The following is a 23,081-nucleotide window of genomic DNA, read 5'->3' on the forward strand; positions in this document are numbered from 1 at the left end:
AAAAAAAAGTATTGATGGCATAACCTGGGGCAAATCTCGATGGAACTTGCATCTAATTACATACTTTGTCCTGCAAACACACTCATTCCATACACTTTTGAGCTGCATAGAAATATTGCAGCTCTGACCTTAAAAAGAAAGCAAAATCCTAAGGGGATATTACCTAGACTAACAGGGCGGAACTGTTTCTGCAGCAGTCATACATTTAATTAAAGTGCCCCATTGGGGGAGACATGAAAGAGGGGTTCACGCAGAGAGGCAAGGCAGGTGAAAATAACAAGTGTGTGTGTGTGTGTGTGTGTGTGTGTGTGTGTGTGTGTGTGTGTGTGTGTGTGTGTGTGTGTGTGTGTGTGTGTGTGTGTGTGTGTGTGTGTGTGTGTACACGCTTATTTCTATACGTCCTATAAAGGACGTATAAGGAAATGTATCACCCTTAACCCTTTCAGTAGGCCACCGGTGAAGAAACAACCTGAAACAAAGGCGCTTTCTTTGCCGGTATACAGGGGACAGATGTGAATATTTATTATTCCAAACATCAAAGGTTCATTCTTTCTTTGTTTTCCGTGAGAGCCCAATTTTCAAATTCACACAATGTAGCCTTATGTAACCGAGCCAAAAAATGTCAAGCGTTGTTTTCCTGACATTTTGGGGACTTTCATGTCATCTTTAAAGGACAGTGGTGAGTCAACCAGGAGCCTGGGAAGTGAGAGCAGGTTTTCCTATAGAGTGGGCCACAGTTTGCGCCTTGTTATGGCTGCCGCTTGTTTTCTCAGCGAGCCACCGAGCGCACACTGTGTGTGAGATAGTGTGTGTGGAGAGAGTAGGGTATTGTTGCGGGGCAGATCTAAAAACAAACAGACTTTGCAGGACTCCGAGTAGAGCGAGCTTAACACAGGACCAGACCTGCTGTCTGTTTCGCTCAAGTGCGTGCGCGTACATTGACACATACAATACACACACTCACAAAGAGGCACACATACACACTTTTTTTACTGACCCTTCCAACATAGGGAGTGGATAAACATCACTAGAGAATTTGGGGAAACATGGGAAAATAAACACACATTTCACACAATGGACTGAAAAAAGAACACAACAAAAGCAGCTTTTAAACACACAAAGATTCAGGAACAAACTGGAAGAAAAATGTAAGAACTGAACTTAAGCAAAATACCGCCACAAACACTTTTGCGTCAAGGCTAGGATTGTCTAACGCAATGTCAGTACAACGTGTGTATGTGTTAACCAATGCGATTCACCATTAAACATCCAGAAACTACATCTGGTCATGGCACGAGCAAGCAGGCCGTTTTCTGCCATCATGCTTTTCCAGACCTTGCTAAAGCCAAAAGCTGCTAATGTCTATTTGCCTGGATTACCGTGGACTCTAACGTGTGTTTACTACAGCCTGCCACCTATAATCACGACCTCTCAAGAGATGATCAGATGTCAGAATCATTGCCTTCTCCAAATCCCACTTGTCTCCTGCTGATTTTGTGTAAATAACGTAGGCCTGATCGTGCTGCTCCGCAAGTCTCTCTTTCTTCTCCTTGTACTTGTGTATTTTAGTTGGCACTGAGATGTTGGCAGAGGGAGCCATTTTGATTTTATGACCATCCTGTTGGACTGTAATACCCCCCCCCACACCCCTCTCCTCTCTCTCTCTCTTTCTGCGCTGTTATGGTTGGCTGCCCAGGTCTGCTTAGTGATATCACAGCCTAAGCCAAACAATGCCATCCAGGACTCTGCCTCACTATTAATTAGAATAGGAAGCCAAAGATTTATTGTCTTCGCCTTCTGGCCTACGTGATCAAAAATGACGCATTGTTTGTGGAACTTTTTCGCTCATGTTTAACAGCAATGATAAGTATGGGAGTGGACGGAGGCCGATGTTGTCCAGTTAAAATAAGCGGGCAAATTGGACAAAGCGTCGCTGAATCATTCTTGACACATATTTCCACATTGTGTGGACATATTCTTCAGACTGGCTCGGTGACCATACCAGACAAATGGCAGTGATGGTGGCCCAAATATAGCATACCTGCATAGTGCATGTCTATACATAGCTATAATTGCACAGGGAAAAGACATGGGAGACATTGCTAAGCACTTTTGCGGGAAATTACACAGTAGGGTCTTCACCGAAACTTGCGACCGCAACGAAGCCGTGTGTAAACCCATCATTACAGGGGATCAGACGTATCAACACGTCAACCTCGTGGCGGGGAATAATATTTTCACGTGTTTGCTCAATCTCTTACAAGAAAAGCCACAAAAATATCAGCACAGCTAAAAAGAAAGAAAGAAAACACCCGCAAAGCGATGAGAATTCCACCCCAGACAAACACCTTCTGAAGCAAACAAATAGCTGACAAACAATCAGTACAGAGCAAACAAATGAAAGACAGGATTTACACCAGCCACATAGTAATCTATGTGTGCAACAGTGGTGTAACTAAGTACATTTACTCAAGTACTGTACTTAAGCACAATCATGAGGTATTTTTACTGTTTCCAATTTTCAATATTGTACTTCACTACAATTATATTTATTATACATTTATATCTGCAGTTATGCAGATATACATTATTATATTATAAAACATACATTAACCACTTCAGCCCTATTTTATACATAGGCTATTTGAAAATACCCGATGCAACGCGTTGTGAGCTTGCAGATCTGCTATTTTCAAACATTTGAGTGCTTTTACTTTTGGTACTTTAGGTATATTTTGATGCCAATACTTTTGTACTTGTACTCAAGTAACATTTTGAACACAGGCATTTTACTTCTAACAGAGTATTTTCATAATGTGGTATTGCTACTTTTACTTAAGTAAAATATCTGAGTACTTCTTTCACCACTGGTGTGCAATAATATGCACATGCACACGCGCACTTTTTTTGCAGTGCCCGTTCAGGTGTCAATGTGACACAGCGGAGCCTTCCTCAGGTCTCTTCTGGTCGGGCACGGCGTGTGCGCGTGAAACTATGATTCTACCAGGGAACAATACTTGGAAGTGGAAATATGTACCAGAGCCTTCAGAGGAAATCAACAATGAAAAAGAAACAATCAAACAGCATCCCTAAACTCTAATCAGACTCTGATTGAGAGGAAGACATGGTTCTCACTCTTTTTAACCACATTAAACCTGGCGTCCCTATTTGGGGATTTTTTTGTCTTTCATTTTTATTAAAAAATAAAAAAAAAGTGGAAATAGCAGATCTATAGATCACGAGAGTTTGTAGATCGGCTGTTTCCACTATTTGTCATACAGTATGATAAAGTATACAGGACTTAGGTGGTTAGAGATCATTGTCCAACCAGGCAATTTTATATGACCCACACCTATCGATATCACAATATAATTATCATGTGTTCATATTTGATAATACTGCATTGTAACATAAACTAACAACTGATCGACATAAAATTAACTTAAGTCAATTTTAGCAATTGAATAATCAGTTTAGTGATGTACTGTAATAAATTCTAAAATGTGCTATTAATAACTGTGGTTCAATAATATTAAATGAAGTTATGTTTTCGACTGCTGGTGTGGGTTCAGATGGTTTGTGTGATGAGCATTTAATATCATTTACTTCTTTATTACCTTGTCATTTTATCGTATAAATCATGTACAGATGAATTGAATAATCACAAAAATAATCAACAGATTATTTAAATAGGAAAATAATTGCTAGTTGCAGCCCTACTTGTTGTTTTTTGTTTTAAGTTAGTGAGTTGACAAGATGCTATTGTCTATGACCAGTAAAAGTAAGCCCTTAAAGCTGCTCCTGCTTTCACTAGACAGTGGCAAGCTTAACATTTAATGAGTAAAAAAAGTGACTAAGATACTAATTGATTGAAACTAGATACTTTCAAGGTGTTAACTAGTTATTTTCAAGATGTTTACAAGTATTATGACACCTGAGTGGACCCATGTATAAGTCATCTTGACAAACAAATCAGACTGTGTAGTCTAGTCAGTATGTAATCTAATCAACAGTCATTACTTTTGTTATGCACCTAAACTACTTATTCTCATAACTTATTTTCCAGGACATTTGAACTAATCATAATTTTCCATCAAACAATTTCAGGTTTTGCAGGTTACGTGGGAATCCTAAAAGAAGAGCAGGGGCTTGGCATGCCGTGGAAGGACCAGCACATTGAAAACCTTTACATAATCATATGCAACGTCATATTAGCTGCCTGCCAACTGCAACAGAATGGACCATGGGAATGGCATGACGATGCCTTACTCTTAGGGGTTAATATATTTGATTAGCTTCGGCGAGATCGCTAAACCGCTCAGATTTACTAAACAAAGAGCAGAGGTCTGGCAACATGAAAAGAAAAACACTGACTCCTTGTTAAGAGTCCTGCATGGGGACAATCAACCCCCCCCCCCCCCCTCAACCCAACAACGGTGGTTCCCCAAACTTAATTTGCAAACATTAAGGTCAGACCAGAACAAATGCTTCTCTCTTGCCAGGAAATGTCTTTGGACAGTCTCAGTCTCTCTCTCTCTCTCTCTCTCTCTCTCTCTCTCTCTCTCTCTCTCTCTCTCTCTCTCTCTCTCTCTCTCTCTCTCTCTCTCTCTCTCTCTCTCTCTCTCTCTCTCTCTCTCTCTCTCTCTCTCTCTCTCTCTCTCTCTCTCTCTCTCTCTCTCTCTCTCTCTCTCTCTCTCTCTCTCTCTCTCTCTCTCTCTCTCTCTCTCTCTCTCTCCTGCAGGGTGTCTGAGCGAGGAAGCCCCAACAATACCTGATCTGAGGGTGGGGCAGAGGGAATTAGACCGCTGCACCAGTCTCCTAACACAAACACACACATGCATGGGTGCACAAAACCATGCACATGCACACACTCAAATGCCAGGAGGGCACAGAAAACACACACATATGCGTGCGTGCGCACGCACACACACAGCTTTCTGGTATAAACGCGCGTGTGTGTGTTATGGAGCTTTGTGGATTTAGGAGGTGGGGGGATTGCCAGAGAGGGAATTCAGCCAGTCTGGGGAGGTAGATCGTGTGTGCCTGGCTGTATAGAACCTCTGGAACAAGAAAACTGAAGAAGCAGTACCAGGATTAAATATGTGGCATATACATATATAGCATCATACTTACTATACCCAAGTCCATACGTTCTACAAAGATCCTGACACATACCTGGCACACAGACTGCAATATTATAGCCTACACATAGTACATAGAGTAGACCCTAATGTGTACCTACATGGAGTAGGAATGACTACTACTGACATTACACCCTGTGGACAGCGGTTCCTTCCAATTGGATCAGAGAACAGAAGACGCTGCACACTGAATGGTGCACGTCACCTAATCATCAAGTCAACTTGAAAGAATTGTTACCAACATCAACCAATGGCACACGTGCGTACGCGCACACACACAATGTGTCAGCATTAGAGCTCAAACTGAGCCACTGCTCTGCTGTGAATGGACTGTCTGGACCGAACCATAACAGCTGGATTTTTGTGTTGTAACAGGAGGCCCTGATGGGAAGGGCATGGGCAACCACCATAACCATGGTAACAAGTAGGTAGGCGTCATATGAATGAGAGATCCCCCACCCTCCCTCTGTCTGGAGTCTGGACTGAGTATTAGTACAGTCAAGACCACCCAAATCTCTCTCTTGCTGATCAAAGAGTGTGTAGAGAGGAACAATGTGGGGATTCGTGTAATCTTGTGTAAGCTGCCTTTACAAAAGACAAAGTATGAGTTCAGGAGTTTTGCCCAGCAATGAGGGACTTGGTCTGATCATCAACAAAGCACTTTGCAGGACAAAACCCCATAAACACAAGCACACGCACACACACACAGCAACATGGTTAACGGGTTGGCGTGACACACAGACTTGAGAAATGTCCCTCGAGTGAGACTACAGCAAAGGAAACCTACTGTTTTCAAGTGTTCCAAGTGTAATTGGCCTATACCTTATTCACTTGAGAGGAGGTGATTGTGTGCAGTAGAGGGGCTCATTCTATGAGGGGAAACACATAGTTATTGTTTTCAAAATGTGCAGAAGTGTGGTGCAATGCTCTAGCACAATGACTGCAGGAGGCCAAAAAAATAAATACGTCCCCGTGTTTCAGACACTGGCAGGAAAAAAAGGAGCTGGCACGAACTGAACAGGAACACACGAACACACACACACACACACACACACACACACATACACACACACACACACACACACACACAAACACACACACACACACACACACACACACACACACACACACACACACACACACAGGACGTACAACACAGGAGCAGACGTAACCGATGAGGTAAAGATGAGGTAATAGGCACTCAACCTTTAGTACTGGACGTTGGCCAGTATTCATGCGGCCAGCAGCACTGTAGGCTTCACAAACCAGCAGAACAGAGAAGAACATTTACGGAGGGAACCAAGAGGTCAACATCAAAGTTGCCACACATTTTAATCAATGGCCACATCATAATTTCCCTTCCTCACGGCGGCCTGATTTGACCTTCAACCCCCCACCAGCGTTGACGTACGGTGTCACTACTCTGCTATGTGACAGCTATTCAGGGAAGAGAGCCTGGTGACAATACTGGCTGGTGCGACCGGGCCAGCAGCGATCTTTAATGTTTCCCAACGGGATCGTGGAGCTGGTTCACACAGCAGGAGCGCGGCCCAGGAGCGCCTGGGAGAGTCGACGCTTGGCTGGAGACAATGAGGGGAAAACCGTGACAGCGTGGCGGCCAGGGTGAAATATGGCAGCCGCCCGGAGGAGGCAAACAGCACTCTGTTGGTGGGGAAGTTAGAGGGGACACAGGGGGGAGAGGTATGACGGCATGGGGTGGGTGAAGGTGGCGGGTCGGAGTGACGAGGGAAGACATGGGGGAGAGTGGAGACTCGAGAGAAAGGATAGAGGAGATAGGGATGGGAGAGGGAAACGAGGAAGGAGATGCCAGGGAGAGGGCAAGGAGGGGAGGAAGAAGAGAAGAGGAGAGGAGAGAAGGAAGGCGGGTGTGTGAGGGGGGGTGACGACGGACCTATTGTCTGCTACCCTCAGCCTTGTTTGCGAGAACGGAGGGGTAGTTGGGTTCTCTAGGCCTCTCTGACCCCTGGCTTAGGGGAGAGGCCTGCAGCAGGAGGGTCACGCATTAAATCACACAAGGTGGGGGTGGGTGCTGGGGGGGGTTGGGGTTGGGGGTGGGCAGCACTTCAGCTGCTTGGCCGGTGGGAGCCCTCTCCTGTTATTTCTGAGGGTTTAATGAGATGATTTATGAGGTGAAGTTCTGCCAGTAGCTAGTTGCCAATTTCATTATGATTTGTTTCGGAGTGAAATATCGAGTGTAGTCCCTTAACATTGGGAATCCCTGGTTGATGTATAGATTAACGCGGTTGTTTTAAATCAAGGGGTGGGGTCAGGTAGCTGCAGGATTTAAAAAAGGTGAAAATAAAAATCCCTCCTTTGAGGGTAACCGTTCTGTTTGTTTTTGTTTTACACCTGTAGTGATGGAAGGGTCACAAGAGGGGAGCCCTGTTTTTCAGTCATCCCAGTTGGCAGTCCAGTTCAAACCAGCTCCTGTCTCTGTTCTGCCCTTTGAGACAGAAAACAAGCAGCAGGCTTGGTTTGTGACTAAAGCCCCACACAGGATATGACTGCCAGGTCTCAGACTGAGAGGATCAACTCCTCAATATATACTGCTCAGGACAACTTATGAGTTACAGACCACTGTGACCTCGGCAAAGGAAATTGGCATTAGAGAGAGATTTATGAAGAACAAGACCAACGGTACACATACAAGGGAGAGGGAGGTAATGCCAGGAAAGCGAGTGATGAAACAATGCGTACAGAGTATAGCAGAGAGGGAGGCCGAACCAAAGGGGACAAAAACTCAAAAAGTCAGAGAGAGGGACAGGATCTAGGGAGGGAGGAGGTCTGTTCACTTTGTGCATAAGGCCCTGTACTGGGGCAGTGGGCTGCGTCTTGTTGGTGGAATAGTCTTGACACATTGCAGGAAACTTATATTGTTCTCTACAAGCTGTTTCCCCCTAATAATACAAGAAGGGGCCGTGCTGATCCAGAGAGAGAGGGGGGGGGGGCTCCCATTTACTGGAGAGAAATGGTACACGATGGTGAGAAAGTACTGGGCAAAGGACAAAATAAACTAATGAATATTGGGGTAAAAACATTAGGATCATTAATCATTCTGCAACGCCAGGCTTTGTCATTATTGACTTTATTTGATGTATTGGTCCACCACACAGTAGCTGGATGTCATTGTTCGGCAGGGGTAAGGCACGTACTCCTAAGCACTACTAGACTTAGAGTCAGATCTAATTAAGAGGCTAGGTTTCAACCTCAACATGCAGTGCATTGCAGCATGATTAAATCATTCCTCAGACCATTTTGACTGCATGGCAGCACTGTGCCATCTTGCCTATTTTTAAAAACTTCGGATGATGAGACAAAAGCTAGTGAAACCCTCCCAGTAAACACACTCTTTCCAAATTTAGATAATATGCCACCCTCTGGGGATATTATCTCAATTTGGTGCTGATGGGCTGAATTATTTCCTGACAATAACGGCCCATCCAGGATTAGATAGTTTGTCTCAATTCTTTCGCTATGTTGCGTACACGTTTCTTAAGACACATGCATCATCTATATTTTGTGTTTGGTGATGTACTGCGCATAGACAGTATTAGCCTTATGTGGTGTGTATGTGCAAGTACAATTTTGTTGAACTCCAAACACTAATTGCTTGTTAGTAGACACTGGGAAATGTCTGTTAAGGGAACACTTAGTGGAGCATGGGAAGCAATCCTATTGGACAGATCGTAGTTTTGGACGGTTGAGCAGGAAAGAGGAAAAGATCAGAGTGATGCTATCACAGTGTGTCTCCTGTCCCTCTTTCACTCATTCCTAGCAGTCCACCACTGCCTAGCACTTTAAATGCTTGCCAACGAAGAACGAAAACACCATTAAAAAATGCTGAGGTAAAAAAAATAAAAGATCTATATAAAAAGGGCACGACCCAAGCTTATCGCAAACTGCCAACTAGCACATGTTATGGAAACAACGGAGCAGAGTGCATTTGGCTTGTGTGGCAAATACAGTCAAGGGTTTTCTGTAGTTCGGGGTGGAGGGGCCACTGGCAACAGGAAATGGTTTTGTTCATCTTAAGGGCCACAGGAACCCTCAACAAGTTCTCGGAAGGTCACAACACAAAAACACCACTAATACAGAGTACAATACAAAGGTATTTCATCCACTGGTGCTGGAGTGACTTACGTGTTGTTATGTACAGTATGGACAACATCTATTGAGCTGTAGAAGGTTAAGAACCTTAGCGGATCTAGAGCCTTAGGATACTTAAAAAATGCAGAGGGGGGAGATTGTGTGTCCTGAATGCCTACTGTGACCATGATTTTCGCAAGACACTGGCTCAGCGCTTTCATACAAACTGGCTGTGTGATCCTCAGCCTTCAAGGAAAAACAGGCTCTCTGTCCTCTGGTGGAGCCTAGCAAAATTGTGTTGAGCAGAGCTCCGGCACGCCAGCCCACTGTCTCCAAGGGCTGAATGAGAGGCGGGCAGGGGGTCTGAGACTGGCCATGCAGGGAGAAGTGGTGGGCTCTGGTCAAAGAGAGAGGCCGAAAGGTGAGTGGGTGGAGGGTGGAAGAATTAACACTCGGCAAAAGTCATGATCATGTAGGGCTGGGCAATATAGTACTGTATATACCGGTAGATAATTATGATATCAGACTATATGTCATCTGGTATTTTGGATATTGTAATATCATGATACGGCATAAGCATTGTGTTTTCCTGGTTTTAATCACTTACGTCTTATTTTATTATTTCAGAAGATTTTCAAAAATAGCCGATTCACAAGCTCACAACGCGTCACATGTTGTGAGCTTGTAGATCGGTGAAAATGCGACATGTTGTGACTCTCTGAGCTTGTAAATCCTTTTGGAAAATGTGTAAACAAAAATGTAAAAAGAAAATTGTTTTTTTCATTACAATACAATATTATCGTCACAATTTCAATAGCGGTATTGTAAGGTACTTAAAGTTAGTAATCAATTAGCTATAGTTACTGCTCTCAAAAAGTAACTGAGTTACTAACCGAGATACTGTATTATAAAAGTTATTAGTTACTAAAAGAAAGTTTAAGTAACTTTTGCATTCCTTACATTTTTGTGTGAAAAGTAGTAGAACACACACACAACAGAGTCAACTGTTGATATAGGAAGCATTACTTCAACAACATATCTTGAAATCACTGTTTAGTTCTGCCTGGCTTATGGACTGGAGCAGACGATGATAGAATGCTTGGACTCACGATCGTGTGTGTGTGTGTGTGTGTGTGTGTGTGTGTGTGTGTGTGTGTGTGTGTGTGTGTGTGTGTGTGTGTGCGCACGCATGCATTTGTTGCCGATTCCACGAGAAATAAACACATAAACTACACACACATGCTGACTCGGGATGCGCATTGCGACGCATTGTGAGCTTGTAGATCGCTTTTTAAAATGTGTTCGTTTTTTATGACGTACATGGAAATTCAGGAGTGGTTCTGCTTATAATGGACACATAAGCAAAAACAAAAAAAATCACACATCTTCACAGGTTCTGGAAAGTTTCAGGTTATGGAAGGTTCTAGGTTACCCTTCGAAGCCAAAAAGAGTCTCAGACTTGAAAATATTAGAGCACCAAGGACTTACAAGAAAATATGCCCCACATACCGTTTAGTTATGTGGCATTACCTTGTACTCTCCCTGTGGGAATGTGAACACAGACACTCTGTGATGTTCCTCATCCAGGAAATGGCTTAAAAACGTATTACCCTTATGTTGCCAACTCCCACTGTAAGGAGTAATCTAATTAAACCTGGCTTATTTCAGTTTAAAATGAATTTGAAAAACGACAAATATTTATTTTTAAAGCTGATCTTTATAGCAAACAGAATATCATATACTATAATCCTCATTGTATATGATTGTGGGCTGCAAATTTGGGGTTATATAGAGGTGCATAGATACTGTTATACTGGCATCAGGTAGTAAATACTAGGATGCACGATTATGACTAGAATGATAAGCCTGATTATTTTTGCTGAATACTGTAATCACGATTACTAATCACAATTAATGATGATGTTTGATGGGAAAAGATGATTTTATAATATTTGAATTGATGCATTTGTTGCTCATTGTGCTTCTCAGTGACATATGTCATATCTATGTAATTGTCTCTGTGATTTCATTGTTCCTCTGTGAGCCTGATGGACGGAGAGACAGGTTGTATAATGTTCTGGTTTTTAACTCTCGGTAATGAGCAGATGGACGAAACAGCTGACAAAATGAAGGTGTTTGAATTACTTGTCAAGTTTCATGATTGAGAAAAGTAAAATCATATTCTTTGATTACTTTTGATTAATTGTTGAACCCTATCAGTACCAGGCTACCATCAGTGAAGACCAACTCAAAGAACTGATATCCCTACATCTGTAGATAGGCCCTAAGTAATGATTAATTTGTAAATAGATTATTTTTAGGATTATGTTATTCCAAAAGGGGAAATCCTGCTCAGTATAATTAAAGCCAAAATGGAAACAATCGTTTCAATTGTGGCATTTAAAAAAATAAAACATTGATAATGAATATGCTCATATACTTAGTATCAGCGAGCACTCAAAAGTTAAGTACTTGTGCATGGTCGTGAAAACAAAGGTGGTATTGATGCATCCCAAATTTTAAACATGTTGCTAAGGGGCTAGTACCGGGAGGCCCAGCAGACAGCCAAAGGGCCCAGACAGATATCCACGACATAGACTACAAAAGATATCACGCTCACCAGAGGATTCTATCAACACACGCAAACATGGTCTTGTTCAGTTTATCTGACTGGCCCCCTCTGTTATCTGCAGAAGCAGGATCCACGTTTGATCACACAAATGTCTAGTCTGAACACACTCAAACTGAGTCACACACACAATATAATATACGGAAGCGACTAAATCTCTTGATACTGTTGCACTGTTGAAAGCTAAAACTATGGGTTGTAGAGAAACGTATGCCAGAAGGGGAACAAAATTATACATGTCATCTCAAAAGCTTTGACTGTATATTATGACATTCTTAGAGCAGAAGTTGCAAAATATAACCAGGGTACACGAAAGGAGACAAACTAATCTACCCAATATAATCACAGAGAACAAGCATAATCCTAAAATACTGTTTTCAACTGTTGATATATTACTCAACCAAGGCTGTGATGCTCAAGTGACAACCACTTCCTCCTGTGAGGATTTGGGCTAATTTTTAACAGTAAAACCTCTATCATTAGAGCAAGCATTGGTTTGACAAAGGATAAGGCCCTCTGACCCGCCCTCTCTTCTGCTACTCTCAGCAGATTTTCAACTTATGTGAAAATCATTGCATTTCTTGGTACGAAAGGTACTTATTTACTATGAATAAAAGGTTTAATTTGAATATAAATCATAACGTCCGACTCTGGATCCATTATTTAATAGAAGAGAAGAGAAGAGAAGAGAAGAGAAGAGAAGAGAAGAGAAGAGAAGAGAAGAGAAGAGAAGAGAAGAGAAGAGAAGAGAAGAGAAGAGAAGAGAAGAGAAGAGGGAGGTTCAAGAGAAGAGGGTATCACAGAAGCAGGATATCCTATTAGCTCAGCCTTTCTCTGTTGTGTATGGTTAAGGTTATCAGCTGAACATACCACACCTCTCCAGAGGTGTGTGTGTGTGTGTGTGTGTGTGTGTGTGTGTGTGTGTGTGTGTGTGTGTGTGTGTGTGTGTCTTATATCACACTGCTGTGTCTCTTCCCACAGCACTGGACAGCAGGAAACTGTGGAGCGTGCAGGCAGGCAGACACCTGGGTCTGTTCCAATAGGAAGCATCTGGAAATGACTGGACGCAATGTGCTCTCTCTCTCTCTATTATGCACATGCACAGACACACACACGTACACACAACCCGCTCTCTTTCTACCTCAGTCCTTCCCACTCTTTCCTCCCTTATATCTTCCTCCCTGGCACTCTATGCGGGTCTTTCATTGTCCAGAGGCAAGCTGGCTGCATCATCAAAACATCATGCAAGTAGACCACACCTCTGCACACACACACATACTGTATGAGTGCACATGCACACGCGCACGCGCGCACACACACACACACACACACACACACACACACACACACACACACACACACACACACACACACACACACAGAGTGTGGAGGCAGATGTGTGCATATGCGCACGAATGCACGGATGTCCGACTTGCACTAGCTGCCAGTGATACAGTGTGCCAAACAAGTTACTTTGCTATTATTAGCATTATTATTCTTATCATTACCATACAGCTGCGATGGGACACAAACAACTCATAATCAGGGACCTCTGATGCTCCTCATGTCCTGGCAACAAGTGCACAGACAAGTGCACGTTGTGGCTTTGTAACAAGTTTCAAGTTCTAACTAATGAGAGAGACCCCCTGAGACCATACGGGGGGGGGGGGGTCTCTCTCCACTTCAGAGCATGGTGTGAGTGTGTGAGTCCAACCCACCCTCCTCTTGAGACGATCCCTCTCTCTCAGCGTCAGGGTGTCAGCCTTGGCTATGACAGGTACTATGTTCACCTTGCTGTGGATGGCTTTCATGAACTCCACATCCAGTGGCTTTAGACTGGTAGGGAGGAAAACAAAGAAGACACACAGGACAGCAGAGGAAGTGATCATTCAAGAGTAGCTACCGCAAATTGTTTGTGTCAAAAAGGCCAAGTGTCACCAGGAATGTATGTATTAACTGTGTTTTCTTTACCCATGTCCAAAAGGAGATATGAAGTAGAAGCAGCAGTGCACCCTGTTGTCCACAATATGTCTCCGGTTCAGGCCGCTCTCGTCGTGGAGGTATCGTTCAAACTGGTTGTCAATGTACTGGATGATGGTCTTAAAGCTGAGATCAGAAGCAGCAACAAACACAGCTGTAAAACTCTTGATCTCACATAAAGCAACTGTCTACCAAACACCATTTACAACAAGCACTGATGAGAGGTCTATGATGGTTTAATAACGATCTAAGGGAAAGAGTCACTTAGGGAGACAAGGGGACATGAGACTGATGCTCATTCTCAGTATGGGATGTAGCTAATCCATCAGACATCTGAACCACTTCCACTAATAACTTCCTTCAGGGCCACTAGGCACAGTAAGAGTCATTATCTAGGCGCCCGGCACTTTCCCTCAGTCGCCTAGTGCTGGCCTAGATGTATCCCTTCACTTTTCATCTATATTCCAAAGCTTCTAGATACAAATATTTGAAATATCCCACTATCTGAATCCTTTTGGTATAGATAATTCCTTTTCATATTCCCTTGTACACAGTGCAAATGGTACAATCAATTACTTTTTTTCACATAGGTCAGTGTAGAGACATGAAACCAAGGGCAGAGAGACAGGAAAGACATGCAAGACAAGACAGGGTCAGATTTGAACCCAGGTCCTAACGATCATAAGGAGCATATTATGGTCTGTGCACTAACTGGCTATGCCACCACGCATTCCCACAATCAATTACTTTTGAGCGGATAAAAGATTCGAATGACAAATTCCATAGTTAAGAAGTTGTGCGGTGCTCTCTTCTCAGGATTGCTTAAGTTGGGGGCGATAAAAGTAAACCCTTTGTCGGACAGTTACTGTACACTTTTAAGAACCAACCCCTTGATTTAACCACCAATTACACACACACGCACAATGGTGCCGTGTGCATGGTCCTCGCAGCGCTTAAGAACCCAAACCAGCAATTACAAAGCATTAGGTTCCCTCGCCGCTCAGGTTAGTGACCCAACAACCACAGCACACCGACCCCTGGAACATTAAGCAGTGCAGTGACACAGGTGCTGGAGAGATGGAGGTCACGGTTACATACGGTGAATAATTGTATACACAGAAGAGAATATAATGCACCATCCATCCTATTCCCAGTGTATGTTTATATATAATTAAATGAACGTAATTACATACATTCGCAGGAAATCCTCAGTGTTCATTTCAAAATGTACCCCCATGGGTGCATTTCATTACACACTGGGGATTTTTTCTATAAATCGTTGCTGTCGGGTGGAAACCTTGGAGGTCACCTCCTTTTCAGGAGATGGACCTGTGTTCTAATGGATCCAATGTTGTTTCATTGGTGGTCAGACTTATTTGTTATTGATAAAGATGTTAAAGATGATAAATCTGCTATCTTTGCTACTTTTGTGTGACAATGTCATACAATAAAAAATAAAAAATAAACAAAATATAAAATAAGGAATTGATTTATAAAACATGGAGATACAAGGTTTCTGGCCAACACCGATGATATATACATTTTGTTATGTAAAGAAAGTAAAGGGGGGATGCTTGGTGTGATTGTCTCTTTGTCTCTAAGGTTCTGTTTTTGTTTTTTCGCGTGGGGAGGGGAATGCAGTCCCAGGGGTACAAATACAGCCATGTCAGGACAATCAACAGGAAATGGAACTGGGACAGGGAGGAGGAGAGGATGCAAGGAGAAAGAGAGAGGGGGGGGGGGGGTTTAACAACCGCACCACTGGCATGAGAAGGAGGTGGCACACACCCATGTAAACACACACACACACACACACACACACACACACACACACACACACACACACACACACACACACACACACACACACACACACACACACACACACACACACACACACACACACACACACACACACACACACACACACACACACACACACACACAAAGGAAATGGACGAGAGGACAGTCAGGGAATGCTGCGGGAGGAGAGGTGGGAAATCGGTGGAGAAAAGTACGAAGAAATCTGAGAAAGAGAGTTGGCGAGGGGACAGGAGGAGAGATGAGAAACCGGGGGAGAGAATTACGAAGAAATTGGAGTGAGTTTGCTAGGTTGAGTAGAGGAGGAGGGGGACGAGGGGGAGGAAGATAGAACGAGAGAGAGCACTATGAGCAGGAAACACTTGTTATCTCTACCACCTCCTACAAACACACACACACACACACACACACACACACACACACACACACACACACACACACAGACACACACACAGGGGAAACACACCAGTCCTGGCTGTTAATGGCGTCTCCGTATCCGGGCGTGTCGACCACCGTGAGTCGAAGCTTCACTCCCCTCTCCTCTATCTCCACGGTGGACGCCTCGATCTGCACCGTCCTCTCGATCTTCTCTGCATAGTCGGTAGAGCGCGGAGAGAGAAGGTCAAAATACAGCGGCGAGTTGTTCCATGACCCGAGGCGGGTTCCTAGCTATTTTAATATCATCCTGTTGGACTGGGAGGATCACAGCTTTTAATATGAGGCTGAGCCCTGCCTTCGGTCACAATAAACCAGTGGATCTCAAACTTTTTCATGTCAAGGACCCCCAAATGTATGTAATTGGCTGCGGACCCCCATCTGAAAGATGTTGTGCCAGGGGCCATAGGAAATCTGTGTTGTTAAAATGTTCTACACTACTCTACATTTTTCACAATTGTTCAAGATTTCTCAAAATGTTTCAGAAACAGACGATCTACAGATTGGCTATTTTTGAATAGCCAAAGTACAAAACCAGCTGAAGTGGTTCAGCTGGTTTTGATGCAATATTAACTCATTTTACTGGACCCCTGGGGGTCACTGGGCGCCACTTACAGAACCTATGCAATAAATTACTTGATGTGTAAAAAAAATCTAACCAGGAGGGGCTGGGGTTGTTTTGAAACCAGACAATAATCCAGGTCAAGTCATAAGGTAGGCCTAGGGGTGGGACGGGGGGGGGGGGGGGTCTGTTTTTGAGACTAATACAAGAAACATTCCAAACATTCCAGTTAAAATAATGCACTGTAGAGGCACTGGAATAGACCTTTCTCTTTTATTACAGTATGTGTGCATGTGTTAGTTTGTGTGTGTGCGTGTGTGGTTACCTGCAGCACCAGGGATGTAGCGCTCAGGATAGAGGTCAGTGAGAAACAGGCTGTTTATCAGAGTAGATTTGCCCAGGCCAGACTCCCCTGCAGACAAAGACATGACAAAATAGTTACGGTACCACTTGACTCCTCATAGACATCACTAGGGCTGTCACAATCATAACATTTTACTTGATAATTAACAATTAAATTGTGTTTTTGGCATTGAACATTGAAACACATACATACAAAATTACATTTCCGTTTGCCTTTTAGGTTTTGTAAACAAAATTTGCACTGGGCAGGTATGACAAATATCTTAAATATACAAAGTACTGCCGATCTTTTGCAAAAACATTTCGTTTTCAACATGGGAAAAAATGATGACGGTTATGCAAAATAATTTGTGCTTATCTCAAATAATTGTGATTAGGATTATGTAATAATTGTGACAGGCCTACATCACATGTACTCTATAATGCACAAGACCAACCAAACAGCCTGCACATTAAAATCCTAAGAGTGTAAAAATGTACAGTAGGGGAACAAATACATTCTCAGGGTTTTTCTGAGCATGTATAGTTGGAATGACCCTCTACCATAAAGTAGTTGTCCCTGTTGTCCGACTAGTATCACGCCACATATTCACTATTGTGAAACATGCAATAGCATGACGTTACAGAAATGCTAAAGCGAATCTGCAGTGATACTAGTTTGACGACACAGAGGAACCTACTTCAATCTTTGTCACTCAATTATTCTATTCTATTATAAAAGGAAGGTGATCACATACCAACAACCATGAGGGTGAATTCAAAGCCCTTCTTCACGGACTTCCTGTGCACTTGGTTTGGAAGGTTGGCAAAACCTACATAACCTGCTGCCTCTGGGAACTGTCCAGCACAAAAGATACACACATTTCAGCGTGAGTTTGTGTACATTTCAGCATAATCACAAAACACATTTGTAAAGGAACTAAAAGATCGAAGGTCTTAAACTTGTATGTTAAGAGTTCAAACCTCTACATATAAATGGGAATTCTTTATTTAACATTTAAGAACTAAAATGGCTACCACACATTATATTAACTTTGGGAGATATGGCCTTGTGTTGTTGTGCAGCAATGTATTTAGTTCCTCCATAAACATTTGTCATCTCTTTATGAGGTGCCTGGTCGAAAAGTGCAAGTGTGTACAGTATGCACGAAAGTGAGACTGATGGCGATGCGTAAGATTAAAAAATTCCAGAGGGCAATAAAAAGCCACAGTGAAACGCTCGCGTTTAAACAGGATATCCTCTCTGGATGCCTGTCCGAGGGTGTGTGCTATGTGAGATCTCAAGTGTTGTGAGTAAGTGCTAATCACCATCACCGTATCTGAGTATTCGTCCCTAAGGTATTTAGTCAGTCTTGTTTTCAGGGTGTCAACAGCTGTAATGGGGAGGAAATTCCACCTTGCTCACCTTCCCTTTCTCTACCGACTGAGACATGGCCACAGCTTCAGGATGCTTAGAGGAAACCTGTTGGTGGAGAAGAAGAACAAATTAATGCAACTTAGCGCAGTTCAGAGTAGATAGCCTCTCAGACTTAATACTGAGTGGTAGTCTGTACAATTAAATTATATTTGGCAGTTTCTAGAATGCAGTCTGAAGCAGGTTAGACTGCCCCTGAGAGCTTATCATCACACCACGGATTCATCAGGTTGAGACAATTTCTCACCAGGAGAAACCTACGAAATCCTCCTTCTACTGCAGAATTTTCACGGCTTCCATGACCATTAAGTTGGACAATGTTTTACTTCAAGAGCATCAATAACGTTCACATTCAGGCACACTCCACTTAGCCTTACTCATTAAGGCCATCTCCTATTACGATCACACATTAAGTTAATGTTACCCTACCCAACACTATAACAGTGGACAAAGCAGCGATTAGTAGGTCTGGGAGGTCTGAGGTTGGTTCCCAGACTTCCATTGGTTGCACCCTATGGGCTGTCAGCCCCAAGTGCCCAGTTTACGCTATGACTGTGAACAGATGACAGAGTAATGAGCCCGTTTGATTAATTAAACCCATAATGACCTTACAGGAAGAGCCGGCTCAATTTTATCACCCACACACTGGCCTTTGACAGGTGCTGTGTGATAAGAATTAGAAGGAGGCAGGCTAGCGTGTGCTGCCAAAGGGAGACGCACCGTTTACGTCAAGTTAGTTAGTTACGAAAAGCACAACTCAAAAAGGCCTTTCTTCTTTGGTCTTGGTGTTGAAACGCCCAGCATACCAAGCAAGCTTCTGTGGACACTTGGGCACCAATTTCACAATGTTACGGTCAGGACGTGAGATGGTACTAGAGGCCTCTATATCTACATGAGAGTGGGCAGAGATCTCTCATTCTGACAGGGTGGTTTCATCAAGACCACAGCCAGAACAATGGCTGTTTATCCCACTGGTTCCTGAAGCCTTTCCTATACAGGACTACTGTGCTGGGGGGAGGAGGGAGAACACGTGCCTTGCCACCGACCACATTCACAACTGACCACATGTGGAACAGCAAGAGTAGACAAAGACAGTTTTGGGTGAAAGGGTGGGGGACCGGGGGCAAGAACTGTGTCTGCTGTCAAAAGGTTATTTCAGTTAAACCACCAGGAGAAAACTTGAGAGCCATGTGGGCAACTTAAGTATGCTTAAAGAAAAAAGTGTGATCTTAAGGAATGGTCATCCATCTTGCATTAGTGTCAAAACAAGACAAACAAGATAATAGCTGTAGCATAACAACACAATATTACAGAAATAATAACTGAGTTCATGTACATACACAGGTGCATGCACACACACACATACTCACACTCACATTTGCATGTTATTACTGGACAGGCTCTGTGGGAACCAGCATTAGTCTGGCGGCAGATTAATTAAAGTGTTCCATTATGGCTGTGGTAATAACACAAAGACAACACTACAGGACAGGCAGGCAGGAGGCACACCGCAATAATACCCAGTACCCACTCAATAATGGCCACTTAATCGCCCCTGCTTCTGTGTGCTACTGAAGTGCATGCACATGCACATACACACAGCTATGTGTGACTGGCCAGCCCCGAGGGAGATTTAACAGTTCGGGCCAAAACTTACACCAAAGTAAAGTCCTGGCATGTGAAGCGTATTTACGTACTTAATTTATTATCTGGACTGAAGCCATGAAGGGGCAGTGGTACTGGTGGAACTATTCACCTTCCTGACACATAATATCAGGGGTCTACTGTACTTACTTTCTTCCCTTATGAGACTGAAACAATAATTTCCCATAATGGTGATTGGTGACTGATTCTTATGACTATCTAATAAACTGCAAAAGGTTGAACAAAACATTATTATACACACTCTTTTACACCGGTAAACGTGAGGGGTTGAAGGGTTGAGAAAATATCACTGGGATTGGTATTTAAAGGGTCTACACCATGAATTTTTACTTTTTCTTCATTTTTGTGTGTTTTTGGTCTCCCCCACCTCTCTTCTGTTCCAACAAATACCCGACTTCGAGCATGCAGGCTTTCATAGGCTATCTGTGTTTTTTATGTAAATTGGTCTGAAAACAGTCCGTCAGATTTGTTCCCCCACCCTACGTCACGTCTGGGAACAATTCCTCCCGTTTTTCAGTTCTAACCAAAAAAAAAAAAATCCAAAAGAAAAAAAAAAAAAAGTTTTTTTTTATTTTTATTTTTTTTTCATTTTTTTCTTATTTTTTTGTTTTACTTTTTCCACACAGAACCAGGACATAACATGAATATAAACTGGCACAATAGCGCCCCGTGCCAAACAGGACAATGTGGTATTGCAGGTGAAAGTGCTTTATAAGCCAGAGAGAAGTTAGTTGGAATGAGTATATCTGAGGCTTGATTTAGGCTCAAACCTTTTGAAAAACGTTTGAGGGACATAAACAATATGATATCAAATATTATTATTATTTTTTAAATTCATGGTGTAGCTCCTTTAAGATAGTCAGAGAGACAGTGACCTCAGTGCCCTGTCAAATACTTCTCCAAAGTGAGTGACACCCACCACAGCCACAACACTAGAGGGAGCGACCATGATGTGGTATCACCCAAATTTAGAATGAACATGGGAAAGTTCAACATGTGGAAAGCCCTGACACCATCCATTAAAGGATGTGTAACACTGGTTTCTTTCAAAATCAAAAAAATGTGTATGCTTGATGAATTGAATACATGATAGGACCACAATGGAACAAGTCCCCACAACTTTTTTTGTGTATCCTTTTAGCTTTAATGTCTTACTGTACCACATGCTGTTTACATTTCTGACTAATAAAGTATTCAATCAATCTATCAGTAGCCAATGTGACAATAAAGTTGAGAATCAAAACTACATTAATTTGATCCAGCCAACAGGGACCCCATGGCAGGCCCTTGAATTGGATGCATGTTTTTGAGCATGCTCACACATGCTTACGAACACAATACACACACTCACAGCTGGGAGCTTGACTGTAATAAATTAAGCCTTTGGGGCCAAGGGTAGCGGTGGTGGGTAAAAGTAATAAAGATATAATACTAGAGTGCAGGCTTTGGTGTAGAAGCACTTCATAGTATGAGTCATGAAAGAGGGGAAAAAAATAAAAATATGACAATAGGCGGAATGAGTGGTCCTTTCAACCTACAAGGAAACCAGCAGGCACGTTCATAACACTGTGAGAGTTTAAAGCACAGGATGGGCCTTTTATGATGATGTGGACAGGACAGGAAATGACCAAACACACAAATGGAGTCCAGCAGCAAGAAAATGTTATCATAACAGTGCTATTGACACAGCTACTGTATAACCAGAATAGAGTCGAGGAGGAAAAATGACTTTAGACTGCTCTTTCATTGTCTATTTGTGGCCACTTAATGCTGTGAAATGGAGAGATGCAATGCTATAGTGTTTGTTCAGTAACAGGGGTCTCCACGTCTTTATTAAACAGAAAATACATTTTCAGGTGGGCTGCCAATTTCATCCAATCAGGAGCGTATCCATTTATCAATTTAAAATGTAGTGTTCCAGTTCCAATTGTGTCTGATCACTTCTTTGTGTCATCACTTCCAATTTCACTTGTTTATCTTGTATCTTGTTCTCTCTCCTGATTGGATGACATTGCTATGGTGACCTGAAAATGCATTTTCTGTTAGAGTTTACTAAAGAGCTGGAGACAGGGATTTTACTGAACAAACACACTATAGAAAAATATTGCTTTCATCCACTTTAAGTGGCACTAATAATGTTCATGAATAATCCTATGGGCAACATTACTCTTCCAGAACTTACAGCCACATATTCAGTGAGGAACTGCTTTGTTGTAATGTGACATGAGTAGTTTGATATCAGAATACTTGGCTTTAACTTAAAAAAGAAAGAAAAAAGGCACACCCTCATGCCACCTGGATCTGTCACTGTGAAATATGTTTTGTTTTTCCGTTCACTCTAAACTACAAACCAAGGGAAATGTCTCTCCTTAGTTTGTAGAGTCAGACTGATGTCTTCCCTTTGCTCTTGTGTAGGCCAGTCTTTGTGAGATAAGACCAGAGGAAGGGAAGGTCAGAGAAGGGTCACAGAACTGCTGCTGAAGGAGCCAACGAATACCATCTTACACAGTAGCCAGAGATGCCACTCCTCAGTAAGTGATCTGTGGTCAGTTTGCCAGCTCCTGTATGAAGAACGTTGTAATTTGGGATAGGTATGTTGCAGACACGTACAGGCATGTCGGTATAGGTACCGCTGCTGAGTCTGCCATTATGATCTTAACATTCGCCACTCAGCATGAAGCGAAATGTAACAGTTTTCACTGAGCCAAAAGATATGAGCCAAGATGGATGGTAACTCTTCAATAGTGGCCCTCTGCCACATCTTAACTGAGACACACACACAATGAGAATGTATTATTGTTTCCCTTTGTTATTGTGAAGTTGTCTAAACATTTAATTTATTTAATGGCGACGTGCTAAACAGTCAAAGGTTGAGGATTAATCTGATGTTTAAAAGGCTATGTGACTGTTCAGTAAGAATGTACTGGAACAACATGAAAGTCACTTGTTTGAATGCTTAGCCTG

General features: G+C 42.7%; 1 protein-coding gene across 2 annotated transcripts in view; it reads right to left on the reverse strand.

Moving 5' to 3' along the window:
- The window catches only part of LOC311044237 (septin-2), a 29,540-nt gene that overhangs the window by 5,705 nt on the left and 754 nt on the right, over positions 1–23,081 (reverse strand). For both annotated transcript variants that reach the window (XM_084055682.1, XM_084055681.1), the window contains exons 2-7: positions 18,444–18,500; positions 17,776–17,875; positions 17,001–17,087; positions 16,145–16,268; positions 13,849–13,983; positions 13,596–13,713 (exon numbers count right to left, since the gene is read on the reverse strand). In XM_084055682.1, the coding sequence (XP_083911808.1) occupies positions 13,596–13,713; positions 13,849–13,983; positions 16,145–16,268; positions 17,001–17,087; positions 17,776–17,875; positions 18,444–18,470 (591 nt within the window). In that variant the 5' untranslated portion in view covers positions 18,471–18,500. The remainder of the gene's footprint in view (positions 1–13,595; positions 13,714–13,848; positions 13,984–16,144; positions 16,269–17,000; positions 17,088–17,775; positions 17,876–18,443; positions 18,501–23,081) is intronic.

The sequence above is a fragment of the Gymnoscopelus microlampas genome, assembly GCF_963454915.1.
Source record: "Gymnoscopelus microlampas genome assembly, chromosome: 4".
Lineage (NCBI taxonomy): Eukaryota > Metazoa > Chordata > Actinopteri > Myctophiformes > Myctophidae > Gymnoscopelus > Gymnoscopelus microlampas.